Here is a 22966-nt window from a genome sequence, read left to right on the forward strand (position 1 = left end):
ACCCAGCCCCGTATCCGCCACTGATGCATGTGCGCCACGAATCTATGAGATGAGGAACGGCCGAGGCCAAGAGTCAAGAAGGAGAATGCGACAAGGCAACTAACTAGTTTTGAGGGTAGTTCTCCAGCTCGTTCTGGAGGATGAAGCTCACACGGCGCTGGCTCTTGGGCGCCGTACGGCCACCAGTCGTACGCATCTCCTGGCACACGAACGAGTCGGGCGCGCCGGCCCAGTCGTCGACGCTGTAGCGGCCCTTCGAGTTCAGACCGCGGTCGCGGTCGCCGAACAGGTCGAGCGCAAGCTGCGTGTGCGACACACCACCGTATGTTGTCAAGCAACGAGGGTTGACGAGGATGCGCGCGGGGCGGTACTCCGAGTTGGGGATGAGCCACATGTCCTCCTCCTGCATGATGGGTTCGGGTGCTGGGATCGTGTCGTCCATGGCGTCAATGTTGGTGCCCGAGTTCTCGTCGGCCGCCTCCTCCCTGTCCTGTCCTTCCTTGACAGGGTTGGCGGGCTGCGCAGCCGGGTCCTCGTTCTCAGCAGCCTTGATGGCGGCCTCTCGGTCGGCGGGACGCTCGATATGCTCCTTGCCAGCAGCGGGAGCGGGCTTGTCGGCGCGCTTCTTGTCGCCAGCGGCGGCGGCAGCGTTCGGGCCCGGGTCGGCCTCGCCCAGGATAGGAGCAATGTTCTCAACAATCACGTCACGCTTGCCGCTGCGGCGACCAGAACGGGCGGCACCGCGACGGCCCTTGCCCTCCGTGGGAGTGCCACGCGACGCATCGATCCAAAGGTCGCGGCAGAACCACATCTGGGTAGAGTCCATGCACGGTGTCTCGGGGTCGGTGGGGACATCAGCGGTGAGGTTCTGGGCGTTGGGCGAAGCGCGGTACTTGATGCCACGGTAGTAAGACTGCTCGGGGTCGACGACGTGCGTGCCCGACTCGCAGCAGAAGACCTGGAAGGGGAGATGTTCGGCGTAGCGCTCGGTGCCGACCTTGTCACGGGGAGGGCCGGCCTCGGGCTTGGAGCTGGAACGAGCCTGGCGGAACAGGTCGCCCGCAATGTCACGGGTTCGCCAGCGGTCCGAGAAGATGAAGAAACCGTTGTGCTCGGCCCAGTCCATACCGCAGACCATGGCAGCGCTGTTCTGCTCCGACACACGCAGCGACTCGAGCACGTCCATGGGGCAGGTGAAGCCCTTGAGCCAGATAACGCGATGGAACTTGATGTTGCGCTTCTGCTGGAGCTCGTGGAGCGGCTCCAGCACGAGGTTGCGCACAGCAGCCTCCTCGAGCGGGTAGTAGGTGATGGTCAGGGGGTCGATGCGGCGAATACGGAACGCAATGCCGAGGATGGTCAAGACGGCCTCGCACAAGTCGCTCAGCGTCGGCGTCGCGTCCGTTGAGCCCTGGTCGAGCATGGACACGAAGATGTGGCGCGTACCGAGGCGGCGCGCGAGCTGGACAATGATGGCGAGCTGGTCGACCAGGAAGTGGTCGGCCGAGTGGACAACTAAGGCGATGTAGTACAGGTGGTCGGTGTTGGCAAGGTCGTTGTACTTGTCGTCGACCGACTGGCTGAAGGGACGCACGAGCGTCTGGCACTTCGCCGCGACCCATCCGTTGAACTGGAGGAGGTCGTCAATGACACCCTTCATTACCTGGGTGTCCTCGTGTGCTGTCTCGCTACCAGCGATAAAAGGTTGCTGGAAACGCGTCCAAAAGTCCCAGATACCGTCCGTGACCTCCTCGTCGAAGAGGTCGGGGCGCGAATCGCGCCCTATCCTACTCTGCAGGAAAGGGTATTTGGACACATCGAGCTCCTTTTCTTGCAGGAAGACGCGCTCAACAACGCCGTGCGTCTGGATCGAGTCGTGACGCTTGGGGCTGCTGAAGAACAGGCTGCGGCAGAGCAGGACCGCCGTGACGAGGAGTGTGCCGCGGATGAGCAGACGCTGGACAGCAGGCGTCAGGCTAAAGTGGAACCCACGCGTCGCGAACGTCGGCATGGTGGGGACGTTTGGTGCGCCTGGGGCAGTGGTGCGAGGCCGACGGCGCGAATCGGCGTTGCCTTTGGGAGGGGGGGCTGTTGGACGCGTTGGGTTTGGGCGGCGGGGCGGGCGGAGAGGGCAGTGAAGAAGGGGTGAGGATGGGGTGAGGATGGGGCGTAGTCGGGCAGAGAGGTCCAGCAGCATCCAGCACGATCACGGGCAAGGAGGATATGTCACCAGGGGGAGCACAGTGTCAGCGGCGTCGGCGTCGGCGTCGGCGTCGTGGGTGGGTGGGTCGCGCGTCTGTGCGAGCAAGCCTAATCTCCGTGCAGAGTGGCCTGGGCGGAGGGGGGAAACTACCAGATGGGTCTGGTCACTCACAGGTTGACGGAATGTTGGCCGCGAGTTGTCTAGGGCAGCGCGATTGTGCGCGATTGCGGGTATGCGCGAGTGTGTAAGAGGAAGAAGAAGAACGAGAAGCAGTTGTGGTTTGTCGTTGAATAGAAAGTGAAAGGCTTTGTAGAGTTGAGTTCCAGGGTGGAAGGCGGCGTCGAAAGTGAAGCAGAGCGACGCCAGACTGACAGACAGACAGACAAGGACGCCAACTCTTTTGCGACTCAGGCACCCACCACTACCGACCACCACGGGTAGCTGCTGCTACGCTTGCTGCTACGTGCCCAGGGCCGGGCGACCTTCAATCTCATTTACAACCTGCTTTACGACGCTTCCACTCCCGCATTCAACGGAACTAATGACTTGCGTGGCATTTGCCCCTCACCTCACAATGCAACACTCTCTCCATGCATGCAATCTACCAACGACCCCCTAGGCCTCACGCACAACCTCGACCTCGATGCGCACCTCCTCGCGGCCAAACTCGCGAAGCTGCACCGACACAGCCCACGTACCCAGCTCCTTCATGCGCGCACCACCCTCCTGACCAACCCACGACACCTCGGCGTCCTTTGCCGAGATGCCGTGCTCGTGCACCAGACGGTCGAGCACATCCGAGAGCGTGAGCGAGCCGTGCAGCGCTGGCGTCGAGGGCGAGACGGTGCGGCGCTCAAAAGTGATCGTTTGCGGAATGAGGTGAAGAGCGTTGAGCAGCGCCTCCGGTGTGGGCACCGCTTCCTTGTGCTGGTATCCTTCAGGCGCCTTGCCCGAAGGCGCGTCGAGGAGGTCGAGGTTACTGGGTGCAGGGCGGGACTGGCGGCGTCAGCAGGTGGAAAGGGGTGTGGTGTGTGTGGTAGGGCAGGTGGCAGCGTGGGCGAGGTGGTCTCGACCAGCCAGGATACCCTTCTGGTCTGAGTGCCATGTCTCGCCTCGGCCTGGATCGCTCCTGCGGTGCCAGGATACGCTGCAGATAGTTCTGCTGCCAATACTGTAAGGTCGGAGGCCAGTTCGGCCACTTGACAGAGCGGACCCATGCCTTGCTTCAAGAAGGCAGGCAACCTTCCTCAGCGCGCCACGATCCCCTTCGTGCACTCTTTCCGTAGCTGCTTCCCACAACAACACTCACAGCCTCAGAGATGAAGGGCTCCAATCGCTGGGAAGCACGCTTCCAAGGAATGTAGCGGGCGAGTCGGCACGGCGCGAGCTGGTGCCTCATACGGCCGGGGGCGACGGCGACACGGTCGTCTGCGGGGTCAGCGGCGTGATTTCGGGTGGCCAGAGCGGCCAAGCACATTGGGTTCATGGCTCTGATCGGCCTCACTCACATTGGTATCCGATACCCTCGACGTCCTGGAGGAGCTCAACGACGACAGGGGTGTCCTTCGACCACACAGCCGATGTCTGAAAGCGTCAGCGCCGTCGTCGGGGACAAGGACAGGGCGCGGCTGCTGTACATGTCACGCTTGCATATGCACTACGCGGTGCACCCAGCGACGCCCCAGTGCATGGCCACGCCGTCGCGTGTCCGAAAACTCACAGAGAAGGCAGCGGACCGGGTCGTCCTCAAAGAGCCGCGAAGGGCGGCGCGCGATGTCGAAGCGAGCATTTTGGTGTCTGTCCGGGTCGAGGTCTATCTGTTAGGCTGTGCGAGTTGCCTGGCGCGGTACTGCAGCGACGGCCGTGTTGTTGGAATGGCAATAACAGTCTGGAAGATGGGTTTTTGCACCGTCAACGAGATCAACTTTCGAGTTCGCGGCAGATGTCGGTGGATGAGTCACGTGACAAACTCACAAATGTTGGAGAGGAGAGTGCAATCTTGCATCTGTTTATGAAGGACCCATCGCACATCACACAACGACAATGGATAGGGGAGCATCACGCAGCCGGAAACGCGCAGAGAAGGCGAGCAAGACATCGGCGGTGCCAGACACGCCGGCACCAGCGCCCAAGCAACGCGACGTCAAGGCCCTCCCAGGTGGCTCGAAGGGCGGCAAGCCCAAGGGCAAGGGCAAGGCTGGGCCGAGCAGCAAGCCCGTTGGCGGCGTACACCCCGAGCGCGCCGAGCGCAAGCGCAAGGCAGAAGAGCAGTCGAAAGACCCGGCAAACTACACGGCCAAGGCGATCCGGAGTGCCAAGGCGCTCGTGTTCTCGCAAGAAGCGTTCACGATCCCCCCGCCGGCTGAGCGACTGGCGGGCGTCACCCGCGTCGACCTCGAGGGCAGCGGCGCGACCGACGTGTCGTGGCTCGCGGGGAGCAGCGTGACCTGGCTCAGCTTGAAGGGGTGTGAGGTGGTGGACGGGTGGGAGGCTGTTGGCGGGCTGGCGGATCTCTCAGGTAGGTTGGGCCCGCTTGATGCCAGCTAACCTCGCAGTCCTCAACATCAGCGCCACGGGCATCACGACCCTCCCCAAGCCGCTGGCAAACCTTTCCAAGCTCAAGGCCCTTGTGGCCATGAGCAACGAGTTCAGCACGCTCGACCACGGCGTCGTGTCGGGCTGGAAGGAGCTCAACTCGATCAGTGGGTGCTGCTGGCAACGAACACAGCTGACCCCTAGTCGTGTCCCACTCGCCGAACCTCACGTCGCTGCCAGCGTCGCTGGCCGAGCTGAGCAACCTGTCAAAGTTGACACTCTCGCACTGCCCTCTCCTGTCTGCCGCTGGGCTGCCGGACCTCTCGGCACTCCCGCACCTGCGCGACGTAAAGGCGAACAACCTCCCACGGCTGACCAGCCTCCCTGCCCACCTCGCGACATGGGGAACTGGCGTGATGAGCAGCGACAAGGACGGTGCCCCTCGCCGCGGGCAGGGCCTCGAGGTCCTCGACCTCGGCAACTGCTCGCTGCCCTTCGCTGCCGTCTCCAAGATCTTTGGGCTGGCCGGCAAGTCCAAGACGCCGCAGTGGGGCAACCTCCGCTCCCTCACGCTGCGCGCCAACCCCCTGGCGCTCGAGAAGGAGGACTACGCCGAGCTGCTGCAGGCGTCGGCCGACCTGCCCAAGCTCCAGATCATCGACTCGCGCCGCGTCGTCGAGCGGAAACGCAAGGGCGAGACGCCCGAGACCAAGTCGGAGCGGCGGGCGAGGGAGCGCAAGGAGGCCAAGATGCGGCCCACAGGTGCGAACGAGACGGGCGGCGGCGCGATGCGCACATGGGGCAAAGGCGATGCCGAGGCCGAGCAGCCCAAGGAGAAGAAGCGCAAGGCCAAGGGAGAGGAAGGTGAGGAGCGGAGCGTGGAGAAGAAGCGCAAGGCGAAGGGCGAGGACGCGGAGAAGGCGGAGAAGAAGCGCAAGGCCGTTGTCGTCGAGGACAAGGCCGAGGCCCGGCCCAAGCGAGTGCGCGAGGACAAGCCCGAGGCTGAGGCCAAGGCCAAGAAGCCAAAGGCCACGCCGCGCGTGGTCGACGCCGACCCAGAGGCGCCAGCACCCAAGAAGCGCAAGGCTGCGCCGGCGCTAGCAGCGCCCGCAGCGACGGCACCGACCCCCACCGACCCGTCGGCAGCCAAGCCGAAGAAGCCGTCGCGTAACGAGACGGCTGTGGTCGGCGTGGTCGAGGTCGGTGCGGGCAAGGGCGAGCGCCGGCCCAAGTCCAAGACGGGCGTGGACCTCAAGGCTGTGTTTGGCGGCGGTGTCAGCACTGGTGGTGGCGGCGACGACGAGGCGTCCGGCTCGGGCCTCGGCGTCGGAGGGTGGTAGAGGTGTTAGATACAACATGCATATGTCTACATGTACTAGGGCCATCGACCTAGTCGTCGTCACTATCATCGTCGTCGTCGGACGAGTCGTCGGCGGCAACCACGCCCGACGCGAGCCGTCTCATGCCCACACCGCCCTCGACGCCAGAGAAGCCGTACGAGCTGGGCGGCTCGAGCGGCTCGAGCGCGCCGGCAGCCGCGAGGTCGTCGAGCGCGAGCGCCGCCGCGTCGGCGCCGGCCTCGGTGGCACTGACCGCCGCAGCAGCAATGTCACCTGGATCCGGCTCGCCGCCCAGCTCGGCCTGCAGCAACAAGGCCATCTCGTCCATCTCGTCGAGATCCTCGTCGCCGCCCATCTCAAAGTCGCCCTCGCCGTCGCCCTCGCCGTCCTCCTCGCCCTCGCCGTCAGCGTCCCCATCGGGCACTGCCGGGGTCGGGAGGCCAGGCGTGGCGGCGGGGGTCGCACCGACACTCTCGCCGTCGCCGTCGTCGTCGTCGTCGCCGAACAGGTCCTCGTCCGACTCGGCGGCGGGCGACTCGCCCTCGGGCATCGGGGTCGCCATCGCCATGCCGGGGGTCGCGGCTGGCGTCTGGCCTTCAAACTCGCCCTCGCCGTCTGCGTCGTCGTCGAACAGGCCGGCCGAGTCGTCCCGCTCCTCGTCGGCTGCGGCCGGCGTCGCGGCAGCCTTGGCAGCGTCGTCGGTCCCTGCGGCCGCCCCGGCGTCGGCAGTCTTCGCCTCGATCTCGTCGAGAAGCGCTTGCCGGACGGCCACCTTGGTGTTGACATCGTCCTGCAAGCCCTTGATCGTCTCCTCGAAACGCTTGGTGATGATCGGGTTGCCGCCCGTGAAGCCGGCTCTCTTCTTCTCGATGAGCTGCTCGAGCTGCTTGATCTCGGCAGTGTACTGCTTGATCTTGGCCTTCTGTTCCGACGTCTCCTCGTCGTCCTCCGAGTCCTGGTCGTCGTCGTCGTCGGACGCGTCGAGCCCGTCCTCGGATCCCGATTCGTCCGACCGGTCCATCTTCTCCATCAACGCGGCCTGCAGGTCCTCGTCGAAGTCGTCGCCACCTTCGGCCCCCTCGCCGTCGAAGTCGTCTCCTTCCTCGCCCTCCTCGCCGTACTCGCCCTCGCCATCGTCGTACCAACCCTCGGTCCCCGCGACCGACCCGGGGTCATCGTACGCCTCCGACTCGCCAAACTCGGACCCCCCGTCGTTGTTGTTCCATCCGTAGCCATCGTTTGCCGTCCAGTTGACATAGTACGAGTCTGGGATGTCGGGGTCGGGGTGTGGGTCGATCAGATCTGGCTGTTAGTCCTCAGCCTCGTACCGGGGTACCGACCGAACGTCATGCTGTCTGCCTCCTCATCCTTCCTGATGAGCTCTTCAACCTGCTCCTCGACCACCTCGATCGTCTGCCGCGACAGGCGCTTCCTGAATCGCCGTTTCCTCACATGCCGCATCGGTGGCGTGATGCCGTGCGGCCAGATGTAGTCGTCGGCGTTCAACGCCGACTCTGTTATCCGTGACTCGTCCTTGATGGGATCCGACACGATGAGCATCTGGGAGATATCGGCGACCTTGAACAGGTGCCGCCCATCGACCGTCTTCTGCGCCTCGATCATGTTCGGCAGGTCGACGAGCTTGGTCGAGTACGTCCGGTCGTTGATCTTGAACACGCCTCGTCGAGGATCTAGACGTCAGCTGTAGTCCCCAATCACACTTACCCAGCATCTTGAACTCGACTCCCTCCAGCCCCTTGCCTTTGCCCTTTATCAAGTCGCGGAGACCGATTCTGTCGCCTCTCCCATCCGCGACGTCCTGGGGTACGCGCAAGATAAACTGCTCCTCGAACGCGAGCGGCTCCTCGGGGTGCTCATCGAGCTCGCGGTCGTACTCGCCGAGGAATGAGGTTTGGCGTCCGCCGGCCGCCTCGCCGCCGCCAGCTTTGAACGAGATCTTGAGCACGGCGGGCCCTCTGCTCGCTGCAGCCATCTGGCGTGCCGAGACGCGCGTGCTCTGCCTCCCTGGCCCTCCCCGACCGCGGCCTCCGCGTGATCCCCTCCCCCCGCGCGACCCCCTGCCTCCGCCTCTCCCTCGTCCCCGCCCTCGTCCTCGTCCGCGCGGCGCGCCTTCGGCTGGTGGGTCCGCGGCCGTCGGGGCTCCAGGCGAGTTGAGCGAGAACGCCTGCTGCCCCGCGACCTCGGCGGCGTTCGATGACGGCCCGGCGTCCGTGTTGGCCCATGCGCCGTCTGACATGGCCTGCGGGGTGTCGCTGCTGGGTGGTTGTAGCTATGCGGGGTGTGTTGGTCGTCCGCCTCCAAGATGGGCCAAGCCGTTTATATATGCAGTGGCCACGTGAACGGAAGCAAATCAATGACAACAGTGAGGGTTCGTTCGAACAGTTGAATCAATGATCAGTGTGGGGGTTCAACGCACCAACTCTTGCCATCTCTCTTTGTCCTCCCTAAACAAGCACAATGGACGACGCGGTCAACGCCTCTATCAGCGAGCCCCTCGACATTGTCAAGCTGGCGCTCGGCGAGTGAGTTGGCGGAGAAGGAGGAAGTAACACCGCGGCGGTGCTGACGGTTCCAAGGAAGGTGTTCATCAAGCTCCGCGGCGACCGCACATTGACCGGCACTCTGCATGTAGGTAGATGATATGCTGGGGCTGGCTGGGGCTGTTCAGCGTATCCGTTGTGCAGCGCTAGCCGCTATGCGCACCACGCCCGCTCACACCCCAGGCGTACGACGCGCACATGAACCTCGTCCTCTCGCAGGTCGAGGAGTCAATACACACTGTCGACGTGACCGACGACGGGCAGCCACTGCAGCCAAGGGTGAGCTACCAGTTCGTCCAGGGAAGCTCACACTACAGGTCGAGCGCCGTAACCTCGAGATGCTCTTTGTCCGTGGCGACGGTGTGATCCTCGTGAGTTGCCGTTGTTCTTCGCAACTAACGCCAGATCTCGCCCACCCAGTAACACTCTACGATGCATTGTATACCCCCTCGACCCCCTCAATGTACATGTACATGTGCATAGTGCATGGTGCAATGGCCAAGACAACTGATGGATGGTAATGGCTAGTGATGTTGTGTGTGCTGCGTGCTACGTGCCTCTTCTGTCTCTTTCTGTCTTCTGTCCTCCTATCCGCGGTCCGGCCCGGCACCGTAGCTCCCCACCCCACCGCCGGCATACTCGTCGTTGCCCTCTGCAAACTCGTCCTCGTCCTCGTCGCTGTTCTCGCGCATGTCCTCGTCGTACCCCTCGGAGCGGCGTGCTCGCGCCGTGGCCAGCGGGAGACCGTTGCCGGCGTCCTCGTGCCCAGAAGCGTAGACCTGCGCCGCGGCGTACGCCTCGTCCGTGTCGAACAAGTCGTCGTCCTCGTCCTCGGCAACCCGGGCACGCGCATACCGTGCGGCCTGCTGTGCGCGCCCGAGCTCGTCGTCGATGTGGCCGCGCTGCTTGCCCCGTCCTGAATCTGGCCGGTGGAGGGACATTGCTTGAGCGAACCGAGCCGCCGTCTGATTGTCAAAGTCGCGTTCTTGCAGTGCGAGCGTCTCGCTCATCGGCCTTGTGGCGTTAGCAGACTACGGGGTGCGATGGGCCACCACCACTCACAAGACCATGGAATTAGGGGCGAGATTGAGCTCGCCTTGTCGGATGGCGTCCAGCGCGCGAGCCTTTCCACTCCTTGTTGGTGGACTTGATGCGAGACGAGATGGCGAGCTCGGACTAAGTGACATGCCACTCATGCCGTCGGCGAGCAGCTCTGCCTCGCGGGCAAGCAGCTGTTCTCGCACCGCGAGCAGGCGATCGCGCACAGGGTCGGGGGCGTCGGATGTCGGCACCTGCCGGGGCGCAGTTGGTGAGAAGCCAGAGCCGAACGAGCTCGACGCCGTCGGCGATGTCGAGAACAAGGATGTGTTGAGCACGCGCTCGTTGCGCGCGAGGCGGTCCCGCACCTCACCTAGAGATAGGTGCGAGATCTCGTCCGAGCCCGGCAGGGAGTTGCGGCCGCGGTTGCGGCCCGGCACGCGCAGAGGCACGGCTTGGGGCATGGGTGTGGTGGCGTGCGTGTGTATCTGGTGTATAGGGTGTGTCGTTGTCGTTGTCGTCGTTGATGGGGCTGTGGTCAATGGTCGGCGGTTGTCTTTATATAGGCGTTCCGAGGGAGACGGCGGTGGCGGCGGCAGAGTCGGCGGCTGCGGTCAACAGCGTCATCTCCTTGACAGGGTTGGATGGGTGGATGGGATGGGTGGTGGGGGGTGGGGTGAGTGGGTGGGTGGGCGACTCGGTGGTGGTGGAAGGGAGGTAGAGTTAGGCGCGCATCATAGGCGTGGGCCAAGTGGTTCCCTGTTTCAAATCCACAAGGCACGCGTATGCCCAACTTTGTCTCAAAGCCTCCCTTCAGTCCATGTCTTTGTGGCGTTTGGTCGACTCCGTGGCCATCTTGAGCGTCATTGGAGTATGTTGACTGCGCTGTGTGTGTGTGAGGACTTGTGCCAAATGCTGGGTTCTCAATAACAGGCAAAGATTTCGGACACTTGGCGCTGGGTTCGCTCGCACCACATGATACATGATATTCATACCGCACTACTACTGATGCTGACATGGCCTCTACAACAGGACTCTGGGGTCCAGGAGCTTGTCTAGAAACGGTCGAAAGTGTCGCTCCACTCGTCTTCCGTGATGAGCTGCAGTGTGAGTAATGGTCCGGCAGCAACAGAATGCTTACATCCCAAGTGGCGTGAATGAGGGCGAGAGAGAGTGTGTTGCCGATCGCCCAGATGATCGACCCGCCAACCTTGCGGGCCGAGACCTGTGTTGTGAGTCGGCTGCCCCGTTCGGCCGGAATGTTGGGGACGTACATTGCACACCCGCTCCGACGCAAACAGCAGAACAATCTGGGTCACGACGAAAGAAAGCACAGCGGAGCCGAAAAGGGCTATATGCGCGTGTTAGCGTAAACCTGTTGTCACACAAGGAGTTCCGCTCGACGAACCTGTCGGACCAAGCTCGTGTAACTTTGCCACGAGGACGAAAATCATTAACGCGGTATAGAGGGACACCGCACTACTCGTTAGGGCAAGTTTCGTATCAGCGGGCATTCCGCACTCACACAACTGGCCACAGCACGGTCAACACAAACAATGGCGTGTTCTTCAGCTCCCCAAGCTTGTTGGTCGTGACAAAGAAGACCGAGTTCCAGTGAAACCCAGTCGAGAGCGATATGTAGAGGGTGGCGGTGAAGAGCGCTGTTACGAATATACCCAGCGGGGTGAGAGATGCGATCGATCCGTCTCTGTTGCCGTTAGCCAGATCTGGCTAGGGCGGAGGACCTACTCTAGAAACTGACATGCAACGAGGGCATTCGCAATCAGGATGTACCCAAACGCTGCACTCAACGCAAGGTGCAGAGAGGAGAGAACCACGAGGGCGGTCGAGCCTGGTCTGTCAGCTCGGCCCCGGCAGCCCACCGCACCTTGCTTGAGCATCGAAGACATCGTGACGGCTTGCAGGGCGGATAAGATGGCGAAGGCCTGGGCAGTTTAGAGCGTGACAACAGGGATTATTTTGGTACTCACGACAAGGAGGATGCGGTGTTCGTCACGCGCAACTGCCGCCTTCCTCAGGCCAGCATGGATCACCAGGGAAATGCCCAGGAGGAAAGCGAGTCCGGAGACGACGACGAGGCCTGCAACAGTCAGTGACGCCCGAGGCCTCCAGCGCACCAATGTCCCCGCTGCCCCCATGCTGGACACGCAGAATGCTGCAGTTCTGCCCGATGCCTGTACCCGCTTGGTCGACAGCGAGGAGGACATTGGGATCGATTGCGCGGGACGCGGCCGTCTGCAATCTGTCAGGTGACCACTGCATATGCCAAAGGACATGCACGCACAACATTGTAGTAGGAGAAGAAGGGCGAGGAAGCTGGAAAGAGAGTCAAGAGCTCCCGGGACCCGGGATTGTAGTTGAACAGCTGTGAAAAGAAGAGGTTGCACTGCGGGAGGGGCGCGTGCTTGCCTGGTAGCTGCGTCAGCTGGGTTGGAGGAACTGGCTGCTCACAGAGCCACTCAAACGATCCGAAGCCAGGCATGCTGCCGGTGATTGAATAGTAAGAGCAAGAGAAAGGACCAAAGTTGAGTGATGTGTGGGTGTCGTTCAACCGTTGCCGTCGCGTGGTGGCAACACGAGTCCTATCCTATCGTGGCCCGAGCGTCTGTCTGCGCACGGTGCGCGCAGGTTCGTGGATGGAGGCCAAACACGGACAACGCTGCGCACAGCACTGACAGCGTACGTGCTGGCACAGGGAGGGTGAGCGATGGCGAGTGAGCAGGGTTAAGATTAGTGAAACAACGGGCTTTGGATCTTTGGGGCATGAGGCTGTAAGTCGCCGGGCACTGGGCGGTGGGTGCGCACAATGAGAGCAGCGAGGAATGATCAACGTACCGAACAAAGGAACAAAAGGTAGCAACGGCGTGCACTGGAGAAAACATCGCAAAGGAGGTCTACACATGCCTGGATGCACTGGCCAGAGGTACGCCAACAGCGAGCATGGCGCCAGTGGTGGCGCCCTCGGCACCATACAACTGCCACTGGACAAACTTGGTGGAGCCACCAGCCATCATTCTCAACTGCGCGCGACACTGCGTCATGATCCGCCGGATCGCCAAGTGGCCAGTAGCTCACCCCCACCCCCACAGCGTCATAGATGATGATCCCCACTGCAATCAATTGGCCCGGCCCAAATGGAGCACAGCGATGACAGGCTTGCCCGGCGTTGTCAGCGGCACGTAAGACTCTTTCGAGCAGCCGGAACGAGCCTAGGCGAGGAGGAACCAGACCAGGTGCATGGGTAACCCGAGACTGGGGTGCACGGCAGGGGGCGTACAAGCAGTAGTGTGGGCAAGTGATCCAATGGAACATGAGGATTGCAGGATCCGACGTCGGTAGCATCATCATGTGCGACGACAGCAAGATAGCCTATACATATATATTTATACAGTGCCTTTGCCAGTGGCCGGGGAAGCGCCGGGGCCCGGCACAGCGCCGCCGCCGGCGCAGCAGAAGTAGATGCACGCATGCCTGCCCGAGGAGGACCTGGTGTGCAGTTACCAGAGAGCTGTTAGCTGCATGGCCATGTTCACATGTTTCCTGGGTCTCGAGCTAGCGAGTGGCCGAGATTGGGGAAGTGTGGGGTCATGCGGCTGGCGTGGGTGCACTCTGCCGCCGCTCGAGCCGCACAAGGTTATGGTAAATTGAGGGGCAGATCTAGCACCTCGGCGGTGGCCGTTGGGCTTGTTCGGGGGGGGCGGCCTCGTTCATGAGCGAAGACACTTGGCTCTGGTCGCCGTGGCGTGTGGCGCCGAAGTCGAACGAAGCGACCAGAGCGGCGTGGCGTACGCATGGCTTCGGCCGTGAGGTCAGTGGTGGCGGCGGTGGATGGGGGTGCAGCATGTAGCAGGCTGCTGCTGCTGCGGCCAGAGGCAAGCAGGGTGACCAGACCAACATGTCACTCACCTTGGTGCAGATTTGAGGGTTACTAGGCCGAATAAGGTAACTGAGTGATCCTGACGGCGAAGCAAGTCGAGGGTGACGAGGCACAAGAGCAGAGGACGCGTGGGTGGGCTGCGGGTCTGGTCGGCCCTACTGTTGGCGCTGCTGGCCCAAGGTGCCGCCGCCGCCACGGCCGAGGACGCCACCCCCTTGCGGCAATGCGCGCGTCGTCGAGCCAAGAGTCTTGGGTGTTTGTCGCGCGGTGCTGCACCGAAGGCACACTGTCAAAGCAAGACTAGCAAGACTCGATTATGCAAAAAAGAGATGAGGGTAGGCCCTCGAGGGGTGGCGCGGCAAGGACAGGATGGACGCGTTTGGGCTGGGCATGCATGCGTCCTCCCTTTGCTCTCCGCCCGGGCTCGTGTGCCTCATCCCGAACAGCTAACCCGCTCTACCTTGTGCTGCCCTAACAATCCCCGAGCTGGCGTCCTGGCAGACTGCAAAGGAGGGTTGTACACAAATGCAGACGACAACCAAGGCAGCGGCGAGGACAAAGAACGAAACCTCTCCCACCACCCGACCCGCTGTCCCGCATAACAAACCCCTTGGCGCAGTGTTGTAAAGGCTTGGCTAGGAATAGGTACCCAACCGTCCCGCACCCCCGTTTCAATCACGAGCAAACCCTCCCCCTCAGGCAGGCGAACAGTTACCCAAACTGTACACACTGCGTGTGCACTGCTGCGACTGCGACAAACCGACACCAAACGACGGGGAAGACGGATCCCTTCCTTGTCGTTGTACTCATCGTGTTCTCGACATCAACCACCAACCGACATCTGTTCGACATCCATCGACAACGTATCGCGCGCGCGCGACGATCGACCACCCCACACTCGTTTGCGTCTACACCGCCTATACTCGACCTCCCCTACGCTCCTTCTATAACCCTCCGCCACCTCCTTTAACATGTTCGGCATCAACGCTGCTACCCTCGCCCTCATTGCGGTCCTCCCCCAGGTCCTTGCCGTGAGTGGCGCGAGGATGTGTGGGCGCGTGTATGGCCCTTCAACCGGGGGGGGGGGGCATCCACGCATCCACACATCCACAGACATGAACAAGGTGACTAACACCGCGCGCAGGTGGCCAAGACCTACACGCTCTCGCCGGCCGGGTTCCCCGACCTCTGCCTCGCCCCCGCTGGCGACGTGAACGGTGCTGGCCTCACCGTCAAGTCGTGCGACGAGGACTCGGTCGTGTTCAAGTACTCGACCAAGTCGGGCAAGCTCAAGAACACGGGCAACAACCTCTGCATTGACGTCAAGGACGGCAAGAAGAAGAACGGCACCCCCGCCCAGCTCTGGGGCTGCTACACGTGCAACAAGAACCAGGTGTTCGACTTCCACGGCACGACTGCCAACAACACGGTCCAGTGGACCAACTCGCCCTACTGCCTTGACCTGACCGACGGCGAGGGCTGCGAGGGCACCCCCGTCCAGCTCTGGCGCTGCGTCCCCGGCAACACCAACCAGCTCTGGACCGTCACCGAGGTCCACGAGGAGCAGTGCGACGAGGCCTCTGACGGCGCCCCCGAGACGTACGCCGCTGCCGCTGCCGAGGCCGACGCGCCCGAGCCCGAGCCTACTGCCCGCCGCCGCCACTTCAAGGACGCTGCCCGCCGTCACTAAGTGAACGCGCGTTGCCCGCCTCTCCGCCCTCCTGCATCGTTCTGGACAGTGTGCCCACCCCATCTCAGAGCCCATCCATCCATACCTTGCATGATCCTTTCTCCACTTGATGTGTACCGCCCACCTCTACTCCCCCGTCTCTGCGCGCGACAGTGAGCGCCAGCGACCACGAACCTCTCCACACCTCGGGGAACGACTCTGGCCGGGCGCCAGCGCCGCCACCTCGGCCTTGTTAACGCTTTGCTTTTTGGGTCCTTGTCAGGACAGGACCTTGTTCTATGCACACATCTTACTCTAATGTTCTGGGCGAAGCGATTGCGTCGCGCGCCGAACAGCAATATTACTCGTTTGCGCAACTGCGCGTCACTTCTGATACCCCGTGACTTGCATGTGCACCAAAGAAAACAAGCTAACAAGAAACCACCCTAGTTGTATCCACCTCGCCCGACTAAGCGCCAACGCCACACTCGGCCAAGAAGGCCTCCGCGCCCAGTCTCCCAATCTACACCGCCGGTCGCCGGATAGCTGCCCAGACCGCAGATATCGTCGACCACTCGTCTGGCGCTGCCGACGCATCCTTCCAGAAGAGGGATGCCAGGGTACACATACGATCCAGCCAGATAGATAAGCGGTGCCGGGTCGGCCCCGCGGGGTGGATGGAAGCCGACCAGAGTCTCCTTGCTTCGCAATGGGAGCGCACGCTCGAGCCGCGCAACGCCAAGAACCTGGTCTGGGTCGATCGGCACGACCGGGTTGGTCGTCTGCAGTACAAGGGGGTAGCCTGCACTCTGCGGTGCGTGAACGAGGTGCGTCGCCATTGTGTACACTGCGTCTGGGGCAGGTTCGAAGAATGGCGTCGCACCGAGCTGAGATGGCAGCTTGCTGGGCGTGGGGCACGGCGAAGCGGGCGGGGATGCAGAGTTGGACGATGTAGGTGTCAGGAGCGGCGTCGAATCGGTGCTGCCTGTCGTGGTACCGTCGACGACCGCCTGGAAGAGGTTGATGTCACGCACGTTGCTGGCATGTGGCAGCACCGACGCCCTGTCCGTGTGCGTGATGACAATCGTCTCGCGGTAGGTCACATCCTCGAGCGCGCTCCTCATGCGCGCCACGCGCCGCGCTTCGGCCTTCTCGCCCTGCACCTTGAGGCTGGGCTCGAGGGTGCCGAGGAGGGAGCGGGCAACGCTGGCCGGGGTGGCGATGACCACACGGTCGACCTCGAGGTCGTCGCCGCCGTCGAGCGAGAGAACCAGCACGCGCCCGACGTTGGTCTTCCTGTACCGGATCGCACGGATCGCCGTGCCGAGCCGGATGTGGTCGGCGCCCTGCTTCCTCACGGGCTCCGAGAGGAGCTGCGCCACATCGCGTGCACTGCGCCCTGCGCCGAGCGTGTAGTGGCTTGTCCACACCCCTGCGTGGATATAGTCGAGCAAGTGGACGGCGGGGGTGCTCCACACATCGGCGTCTGTCATGGTTCCCACCGCCGAGAAAAGCGGAAGGACAATCTCAGCGGCGAACCACTTGAATGAATCTCCCAAGCTGGTGCGAGGGAGCCAGCGCACCGGCTGCTCGAGCGTGCCGGCCACGCTGTCGACCACGTCCCGGAACGTTGCGTACGAGCCCTTGCCATGCAGGAGGCCGAGCACGCCGTGCCAGTTGAAGAAGGAGATGACGAGGAGGACAAAATAGCACACGGCGACGGTCGCAAACCTCAGGGCTGCTCGGGCAAACGCCGAGGGTGAGGACCACGCCGCGGAGGGTACGTTTGGAAGCGACACGCCTGACGCGCCGGCATGAATGAAGTACGTCTCGCGTGAGCTCGCCGCGCTGCGGATTGCGCTGGGCACGAGTGATGAGAAGGAGAACGCGTACGACTCGGGCTGCAGGCTGAGCCCCAGATGCCGGTACAGTGCGATGAGGAGGGGGTAGTACCCGCCCTGGAAGGAGCGCATGGGGACGTCGACGGCGATGGTCTCTGCCGAGTTGCCGGTCGCCGCCGCTCGCTTGCTCTTCGCGGGCGACATGGTGGGTGCGCGGGGCTTGCTGGGCGACAGTGGCGACACGTTGTTGACCTCGGTTGCGGAGCTATCTCTCCGCGCGTCGAGCTCGACGCTGTATGCATGGAATCCGAGGCGCGGCGCCTGCGCGTGTCAGCCCCTGCCTGCCAGACAAGCAACCCCACACACCTTCTCGATAAGCCACACTTGTGCGCCCTCCCGCTGGAGGAGGTAGGCGGCGGCGAGGCCCGCCAAGCCCGACCCGACGACCGCGACGCGCGGAGCGTTGGGGCCGGGGCTTGTGCGGGCGGCGCCAGAGATACCGCTCATGTGTGCGGCGCTGGCGTGATTATAGAGGGAAGTCGTGTCGTCGTTGATGCAGATGGATGCGATGCGATGCGATGCGATGCAAGATGTGATGCGCTCCAAGGTCGGTGGTACGATTAATTTTATTACTTGTGAGCCAGGTGGACGTTGCAAGTGGAGGCGCGGTGTGGTGCGCAGTGCAGTGCAGTACGGTGGACTGGTATATCGTTATGTGCACGAAAAATGGTAGAGCCTTGGCACTTGCGTCAGTGGGGCAGGCGAGTGGGGAGGGCAGGGCGAGAGCAATGAACCATGACCGGTCCACTCTGGTCGGACCTTCGGCGCGGTGGCGCAGGAAGTCCCGGTTAGTCATCTGTTGGTGAGCATGCACGCGTCGGCAGCAGGCACAGTGCCCATCGGCCATGCTTCAACTCCGCTGCTGTGCATCGTCGCGGAGATCACTCCCCACGTCAGCCAGCTGATGTTGGAGCAGAAGCCAAGTGGGGTTGGGGAGTGGAGTGGGTAAAGTGGAGACGGCAGCCGAGGCAGTCATAAGCAGAGCAGCAGTACGGGGAACGCCGAGGCGTGTCGGACTTCCCGCCTCCAACGCGCGGCGCGGGTTGAAGTGAGCACTCGCGAGGTCGACATTGACCGTGTCTCAGTTCGTCATGCTGCTGACGATGGTCAGTCACTCAGAGCCACATGGATGGCCAGCTGGCCACGAGAGAGTCGCGTGCGACAAGCCTGGAGAGGTTGTCCATCACATGACCTCTTGTTGATGGGGTGCTCAAACACCAAACACGATGGCATGCCGACCAACCCATACCGACGGCCCAAACTGGCCAAACTTTGGTGCGACAACTACGAAAGGCTAGCTTTGGGTCCCCGTTCCTATTGTCGCATCGGATGGGACAAGCAAAGTGCGGAGGGTTGGCAAATTTCAAGGATTGTTGCTGGATTGCAGCGGTTCCACAGGTTGGGTGTGGCTCCCTGACGGCTGCGTGCTCCTCGCGCGCACGTCAAACACTGGCCAAGGAACGCATCTTCGTTTCATACCACTCTTGCAGTGTTATCTCAACCCCAACTGACGGACACGATGCCCCACCCGAGCCAATGTTTGTTCACCCCTCAGGTTTATCTTTGACGGCAGCACGGGCTAGGCGTGCACGTCCATTGGGAAAGATTACGACCGTTCCCACCTCATCCGCTCAGCAACAGATCGGTTCCGTCGTAACTAATACCCATCATTGCGGCTTGGCTAGATGCCTATTGTTTTCCTCAAGGCACAAGTGTGTATTAACCGGGTTCATCAGGCGACAGCGGACGACCAAACGGGGAGCGAGACGACCTGTAAGCAGCAGCAGCAGCAGCAGAGCGGCCGAACCAACTCCGCGCTGAGCTGCGAACCTACCCCAGCGCGGCCGATACGTCGCGGCCATTGTGGCCCGCCACCCTTGCCGCAGGTGGTGGCTGGTCGCCGGGCCTGTCGGATGCAGTAGCCACATGCCCACTGTCCAGCCCTCCGGTTCGCAGTGCTGCACGACGAGGCAACGAGTATCATGTGGCTGTTCTTGGACACTACTTTGCAGCCCGCCATGCAATCTCATGGCCCGTGTTTGGCTCGCAAGTCGATGCCCATTTCCTGGCCGTGGGAATCGCGGATCGGGCGATTTGGTTTCGAGTTCCTGGTGGGTGCGCAAGTTTTGTTGATGGTGGACGGTGGACATGCAGGGGACAACCGTTGTTACTGGCCGTCGATGTTGACGACGACGGCCACGGCGAGGGGAAGGCATGTGGCGGCTTTCGGACAGTTGCTTCAGTCAGAGGAGGCATGAGGCAGAGCCACCGCCCAGGTACAGAAGGTTGCCACGTTGCTTGGTATCAGAGATCCACGCTTGGTTTTGCCCCGTTGAGTTTGACAGCAGCGTGTCTGGGCACAGTGCGGCAAGCACGGCGACCTAAACTTCTGGAAAAGCAAGGGATCAGGACCGCGGCCAAATTGTGACGCCGGCGACAAGGAACGCTCCGGGTTTTCCGAGAGCAGACAGGGCAGCCGCCAGAGGCCTCGAGGCTGCTGGGCGGCAACCTGGGGTAGGTGACAACGTAATGTCGAGAGCACGCCAGTGCCGAAACAGGAAGGATCAAGTGACAAACACGACCGTTTCTTGCAGGTTTCAATGATCCCGCTAGGGGAAAACGTATCAGACTTCAGACCGAATAATGGTGCGTGCAGCCCGCAGCGGGACGAGTTGTGGGCGGCAGAGTCTCAGCTTGTGTCTCCCGGCGGGTCGTCTGTTGCTTGCCACCATCTCGTCGACTGCGCGCGGTAGTCGATCAGCAAGGCAAGCCGCTTCGGCACCGCCGAGAGACAGCAAAAGAAGAAACAGCAGCGTGCAGGAACGCACGGTCAGCTGGGAGAGAAGGCAAGACGACGGGTCGCGTCCCGGCCGCCCGTCTGTAACGGGTAATGTAAGTTTCGAAACCTCGATACACTAATCTATAGCGGCTTCTACATCGATGTTAGAGTTCTCGGTACCATGTTACATGCCCAGTTCGATCAAGATATGCACAGTGGTCAGGGAGACCAAGGTCTGTCGTGCTGTTCGTGGTCGTCCCCGACGCCGTGTGTGCGGCACCCGCCGCCCCGCCCAGCGAGCAACCCGCCTGCGCGACCCAGACTGGCAGCACTGAGCTGATGACGCGGCACATCGAAGCAAGTGCTTGCTTGCCCAGTCAGACCACCCACTAGCAACAGTGGTGCGCTTGGTTTAGACCACCCGGGAGCACCGCTCATCTCCATCGTTACCGCCAGGCTTGCCCGCCCGCCCGTCCCCCGCTGCCTCCCTCCCCCTCTTGGAGCGTATCCGCGGAAATAGTCAAGGTGGGATTTTATCCTTTCCTAGTTTCCCACCCCACGCGACGACCGAAAATTCATTCATTTCATCGGCGCCGCCGGCTGGCTGGCTGCCGCTCCACTCACTCGGTTAGATGTGCGCGCACAAGGGAGGTTGAGAGAGGTACTGTTGGTGGCGCTGTGCAGATCACCCTCCGGGCGAGGTGGCCCCGCAAGGCTGTAGACGGCTGTCGGTCGCCCCTCGGCTGGCATGCATTCAATCCTCGGCTGTAGTTGTCATCCTCGGCGGCTTAGGGCTCAGGCTCAGAGCGCCACGCCACGTAAAGTCCTAGTTGCGCCGCCGCCGCAGACCTTAGCTTGCCTCCTCGCCGCCTTGCCATGCGGCCCTATTCAAATGCAGCGCTGCCGCTACCCAAAGTGAAATCCAGGCCAAACGACGAAACCTTAGGACGGGTTACTAACCGACCGTTTCGAGTGTGTCATTGCCCTAGACGGATGAACTTGTCGGCGCAGTGGGGATGCAGACCTTGGCTGTGTGTCCTGGCCGCCGTCCCTCAGCTGGCGTGTGCACACGGCCATGCCCTGGTCGTCATCCGAGACAAGAGATTGTCGGAGGGGCTTCGGCGGGCGAAGCAACAGGTCTGCCTCCAGGGCGAGCGACCAAATGTCCAGCCTCAACTGTGCTACTCGGTCATGGCAAGGTCTTGTTGCCGCTGCTCGTCTCCCTGCCTATCCGAGCCAGGCGGCGCCGCCATGAACGCACGCCTTGGCGGATCGTCTCAACTGACGATGCCGTGAGACATCGGCCTGGTTTTTTTTTTCTTCTCGCAGTCGTCCCTGTGATTCATGCACCCCATCCTCCCACTCGACGATCCCTCGTTTGGCGCTTGAGCCCTGTTGTTGGTGCGTGCAGTCGTGTGCTCTGCATGCACTACCGCCCTCTAATGGCCAGCCACCAAGCAGCGGCACTCGTCTTGTGCGCCTCTGTGGTTCCTCGCTGCTTGCTTGCCTGCCTTGCCTTGCTTGCCCAGTCGGCAATGCAGGCGAATGGTCTCTTCTCCCTGCTTGAGCCACATGTGTGCTCCTAGAGTTTACAGATGTGTCGTGCGGTCGTCCCCGTTGGCGCCCACCCCGGTGCCGCGGCGCACGGCGGCTCCAACAAGGAACATTCCTCAAACCAAGCCTCTCCAATGCAGCCATAGTACCTTGTTACACAACCTTGTACCCAGCGTTAACAACCTGGGGTCCCATCTTGTCGTATCGTATCTGTCACGTCGCTCGTCTCAGGTGTCGTCGGCGGCGCTGGATGGCGGCGGCGGGTTCGATCACGAAACTCGTGGCTTGACACACCAAGCAGCCAGTGGGTTTTCCCCGAGGACCTGACCTGGTTCCTCTGTCCGGTTGCTTGTTACTATTGCAGCTGCTTGTGCCGAGTGCGTCGGCGAAACCCAAACGTGCTGATGGTCTGCCTCTGGCGTCCTGTCGGCTGATGCGTCTGTCTTGCGGGTCTTGCTGCGTCCGATGTCACTGCTGCGTCATGCCCTCCTTGCCGCCCCTGTTGCTCTACCGAAAAATGTCCACCCAGCCCTGACGACCCGTGCAGGTCGGTCGCTCCCGTCTACCTTAGCGTCGTGAGAGCCCCAGAGTCTGGAACGGGTCGCTATCCTGCACCTCCTCACCTCGTTGTCGCCGCCACCGCGCGGGGCGGCAAGCGTCTTGTCTGATGCCTGACCGGCTGCCTGTGCATACGCAGAGTGTAAACAACGAAACGGTCCCGGGACCCGTTGGGACTCGTTTGTGTCCCATCCGACAAGCCATGGGATGCGTTTTGGGTGAAATCTCAAAACACCAGAGCAGGACATCTCAACTCGAAACCCAACCCGACAGGCCGCAATCTCACGAAACTAGACAGCCATACCCTTTCAGACTGGCCTGCTGGCTTTTTTTTTTTTCTTGACCTCGTGCTGCATCAGAAACCCTGGGACGGTCGAAACAGCTCTCCCCAAGGTGGTCCTGATCCGTGGTCGTTTGTGGGCTTGCCGTCTGCCGCATCGCAGGGCAACCAAACCTCGTTCGTCTCCGTAACTAACCCCTTCGCGCCTCCCGCCCTGGGCGATCGGCAGGTCAAATCCCCGAGGTCGTTCGCCAGGTGGGTGGTGCGGCTGCTTCAGCTGCTGGCTGGCTGTTGCCGCCTACATACTCTTGCCTGCTGCCGCCTTGCCTTGCCCCCTCCTGCTTGGCCGCATCCCCCGGACCGGCTGCAGCTCTGCCTCCCTTGCTCTCTGCTTCCCTCGTCAGGAAGGCCGACAGCTCCAGGCATCAGGCAGCAGCAGCGTCAGACGTCAAACCCACCCCACCCCACCCACATCTGCCCTCAATCCTAGATCTCTCAAACAGGCTGCTCCCAGGTCCATCGCCGCCGCTCGCTCAAAACCCGGAGCATCCTTAGACTCGACCAGCATCATTCCGTCGTCGCCTGCGTCTGGCCGCTACCTTGCCTTGCATACAACAGGCGCGCACGTAGTCAACACCACCACTACCACC

At 62.2% G+C, this 22966-nt stretch overlaps 8 protein-coding genes across 8 annotated transcripts; 3 read left to right on the forward strand and 5 right to left on the reverse strand.

Annotated features, from left to right (window-relative positions):
- Positions 1-103: 103 nt before the first annotated feature.
- Positions 104-4098, reverse strand: LOC62_02G002327 (uncharacterized protein; the record flags this gene model as incomplete). The annotated part of the gene is made up of 6 exons (XM_062768837.1): positions 3924-4098; positions 3712-3787; positions 3513-3631; positions 2834-3199; positions 2623-2644; positions 104-2031 (listed from the first exon to the last, which is right to left on the reverse strand). The coding sequence occupies exons 1-6, from the start codon at positions 3990-3992 to the stop codon at positions 104-106; spliced, it is 2580 nt and encodes an 859-aa protein (XP_062624821.1). The 5' UTR covers positions 3993-4098.
- A 136-nt stretch (positions 4099-4234) lies between these two features.
- LOC62_02G002328 (uncharacterized protein) lies at positions 4235-6117 on the forward strand. Its single transcript, XM_062768838.1, has 3 exons — positions 4235-4721; positions 4759-4905; positions 4943-6117. The coding sequence occupies exons 1-3, from the start codon at positions 4247-4249 to the stop codon at positions 6076-6078; spliced, it is 1758 nt and encodes a 585-aa protein (XP_062624822.1). The 5' UTR covers positions 4235-4246; the 3' UTR covers positions 6079-6117.
- A 10-nt stretch (positions 6118-6127) lies between these two features.
- Positions 6128-8335, reverse strand: taf7 (Transcription initiation factor TFIID subunit 7; the record flags this gene model as incomplete). Its single annotated transcript, XM_062768839.1, has 3 exons — positions 6128-7380; positions 7419-7769; positions 7804-8335. The coding sequence occupies 3 exons, from the start codon at positions 8333-8335 to the stop codon at positions 6128-6130; spliced, it is 2136 nt and encodes a 711-aa protein (XP_062624823.1).
- Positions 8336-8518: 183 nt separating this feature from the next.
- On the forward strand, positions 8519-10309 carry lsm3 (putative U6 snRNA-associated Sm-like protein LSm3). The gene is made up of 6 exons (XM_062768840.1): positions 8519-8621; positions 8676-8727; positions 8823-8918; positions 8957-9010; positions 9045-9654; positions 9702-10309. Exons 1-5 carry the CDS (start codon positions 8557-8559, stop codon positions 9060-9062), a joined length of 285 nt encoding a protein of 94 aa, XP_062624824.1. The 5' UTR covers positions 8519-8556; the 3' UTR covers positions 9063-9654; positions 9702-10309.
- LOC62_02G002331 (uncharacterized protein) lies at positions 9227-10141 on the reverse strand (the record flags this gene model as incomplete). Its single annotated transcript, XM_062768841.1, has 2 exons — positions 9227-9653; positions 9702-10141. 2 exons carry the CDS (start codon positions 10139-10141, stop codon positions 9227-9229), a joined length of 867 nt encoding a protein of 288 aa, XP_062624825.1.
- Positions 10310-10732: 423 nt separating the features above from the next.
- Positions 10733-12180, reverse strand: LOC62_02G002332 (uncharacterized protein; the record flags this gene model as incomplete). Its single annotated transcript, XM_062768842.1, has 8 exons — positions 10733-10777; positions 10819-10918; positions 11203-11385; positions 11427-11529; positions 11566-11623; positions 11669-11778; positions 11816-11933; positions 11983-12180. 8 exons carry the CDS (start codon positions 12178-12180, stop codon positions 10733-10735), a joined length of 915 nt encoding a protein of 304 aa, XP_062624826.1.
- Positions 12181-14146: 1966 nt separating this feature from the next.
- Positions 14147-15556, forward strand: agaB34_0 (Beta-agarase AgaB34). The gene is made up of 2 exons (XM_062768843.1): positions 14147-14606; positions 14720-15556. Exons 1-2 carry the CDS (start codon positions 14547-14549, stop codon positions 15263-15265), a joined length of 606 nt encoding a protein of 201 aa, XP_062624827.1. The 5' UTR covers positions 14147-14546; the 3' UTR covers positions 15266-15556.
- A 76-nt stretch (positions 15557-15632) lies between these two features.
- On the reverse strand, positions 15633-17746 carry LOC62_02G002334 (uncharacterized protein). Its single transcript, XM_062768844.1, has 2 exons — positions 17452-17746; positions 15633-17406 (listed from the first exon to the last, which is right to left on the reverse strand). The coding sequence occupies exons 1-2, from the start codon at positions 17590-17592 to the stop codon at positions 15691-15693; spliced, it is 1857 nt and encodes a 618-aa protein (XP_062624828.1). The 5' UTR covers positions 17593-17746; the 3' UTR covers positions 15633-15690.
- Between the last annotated feature and the right edge of the window lie 5220 nt (positions 17747-22966).

The sequence above is a fragment of the Vanrija pseudolonga genome, chromosome 2 (assembly GCF_020906515.1).
Source record: "Vanrija pseudolonga chromosome 2, complete sequence".
In the NCBI taxonomy this organism is placed as follows: Eukaryota; Fungi; Basidiomycota; class Tremellomycetes; order Trichosporonales; family Trichosporonaceae; genus Vanrija; species Vanrija pseudolonga.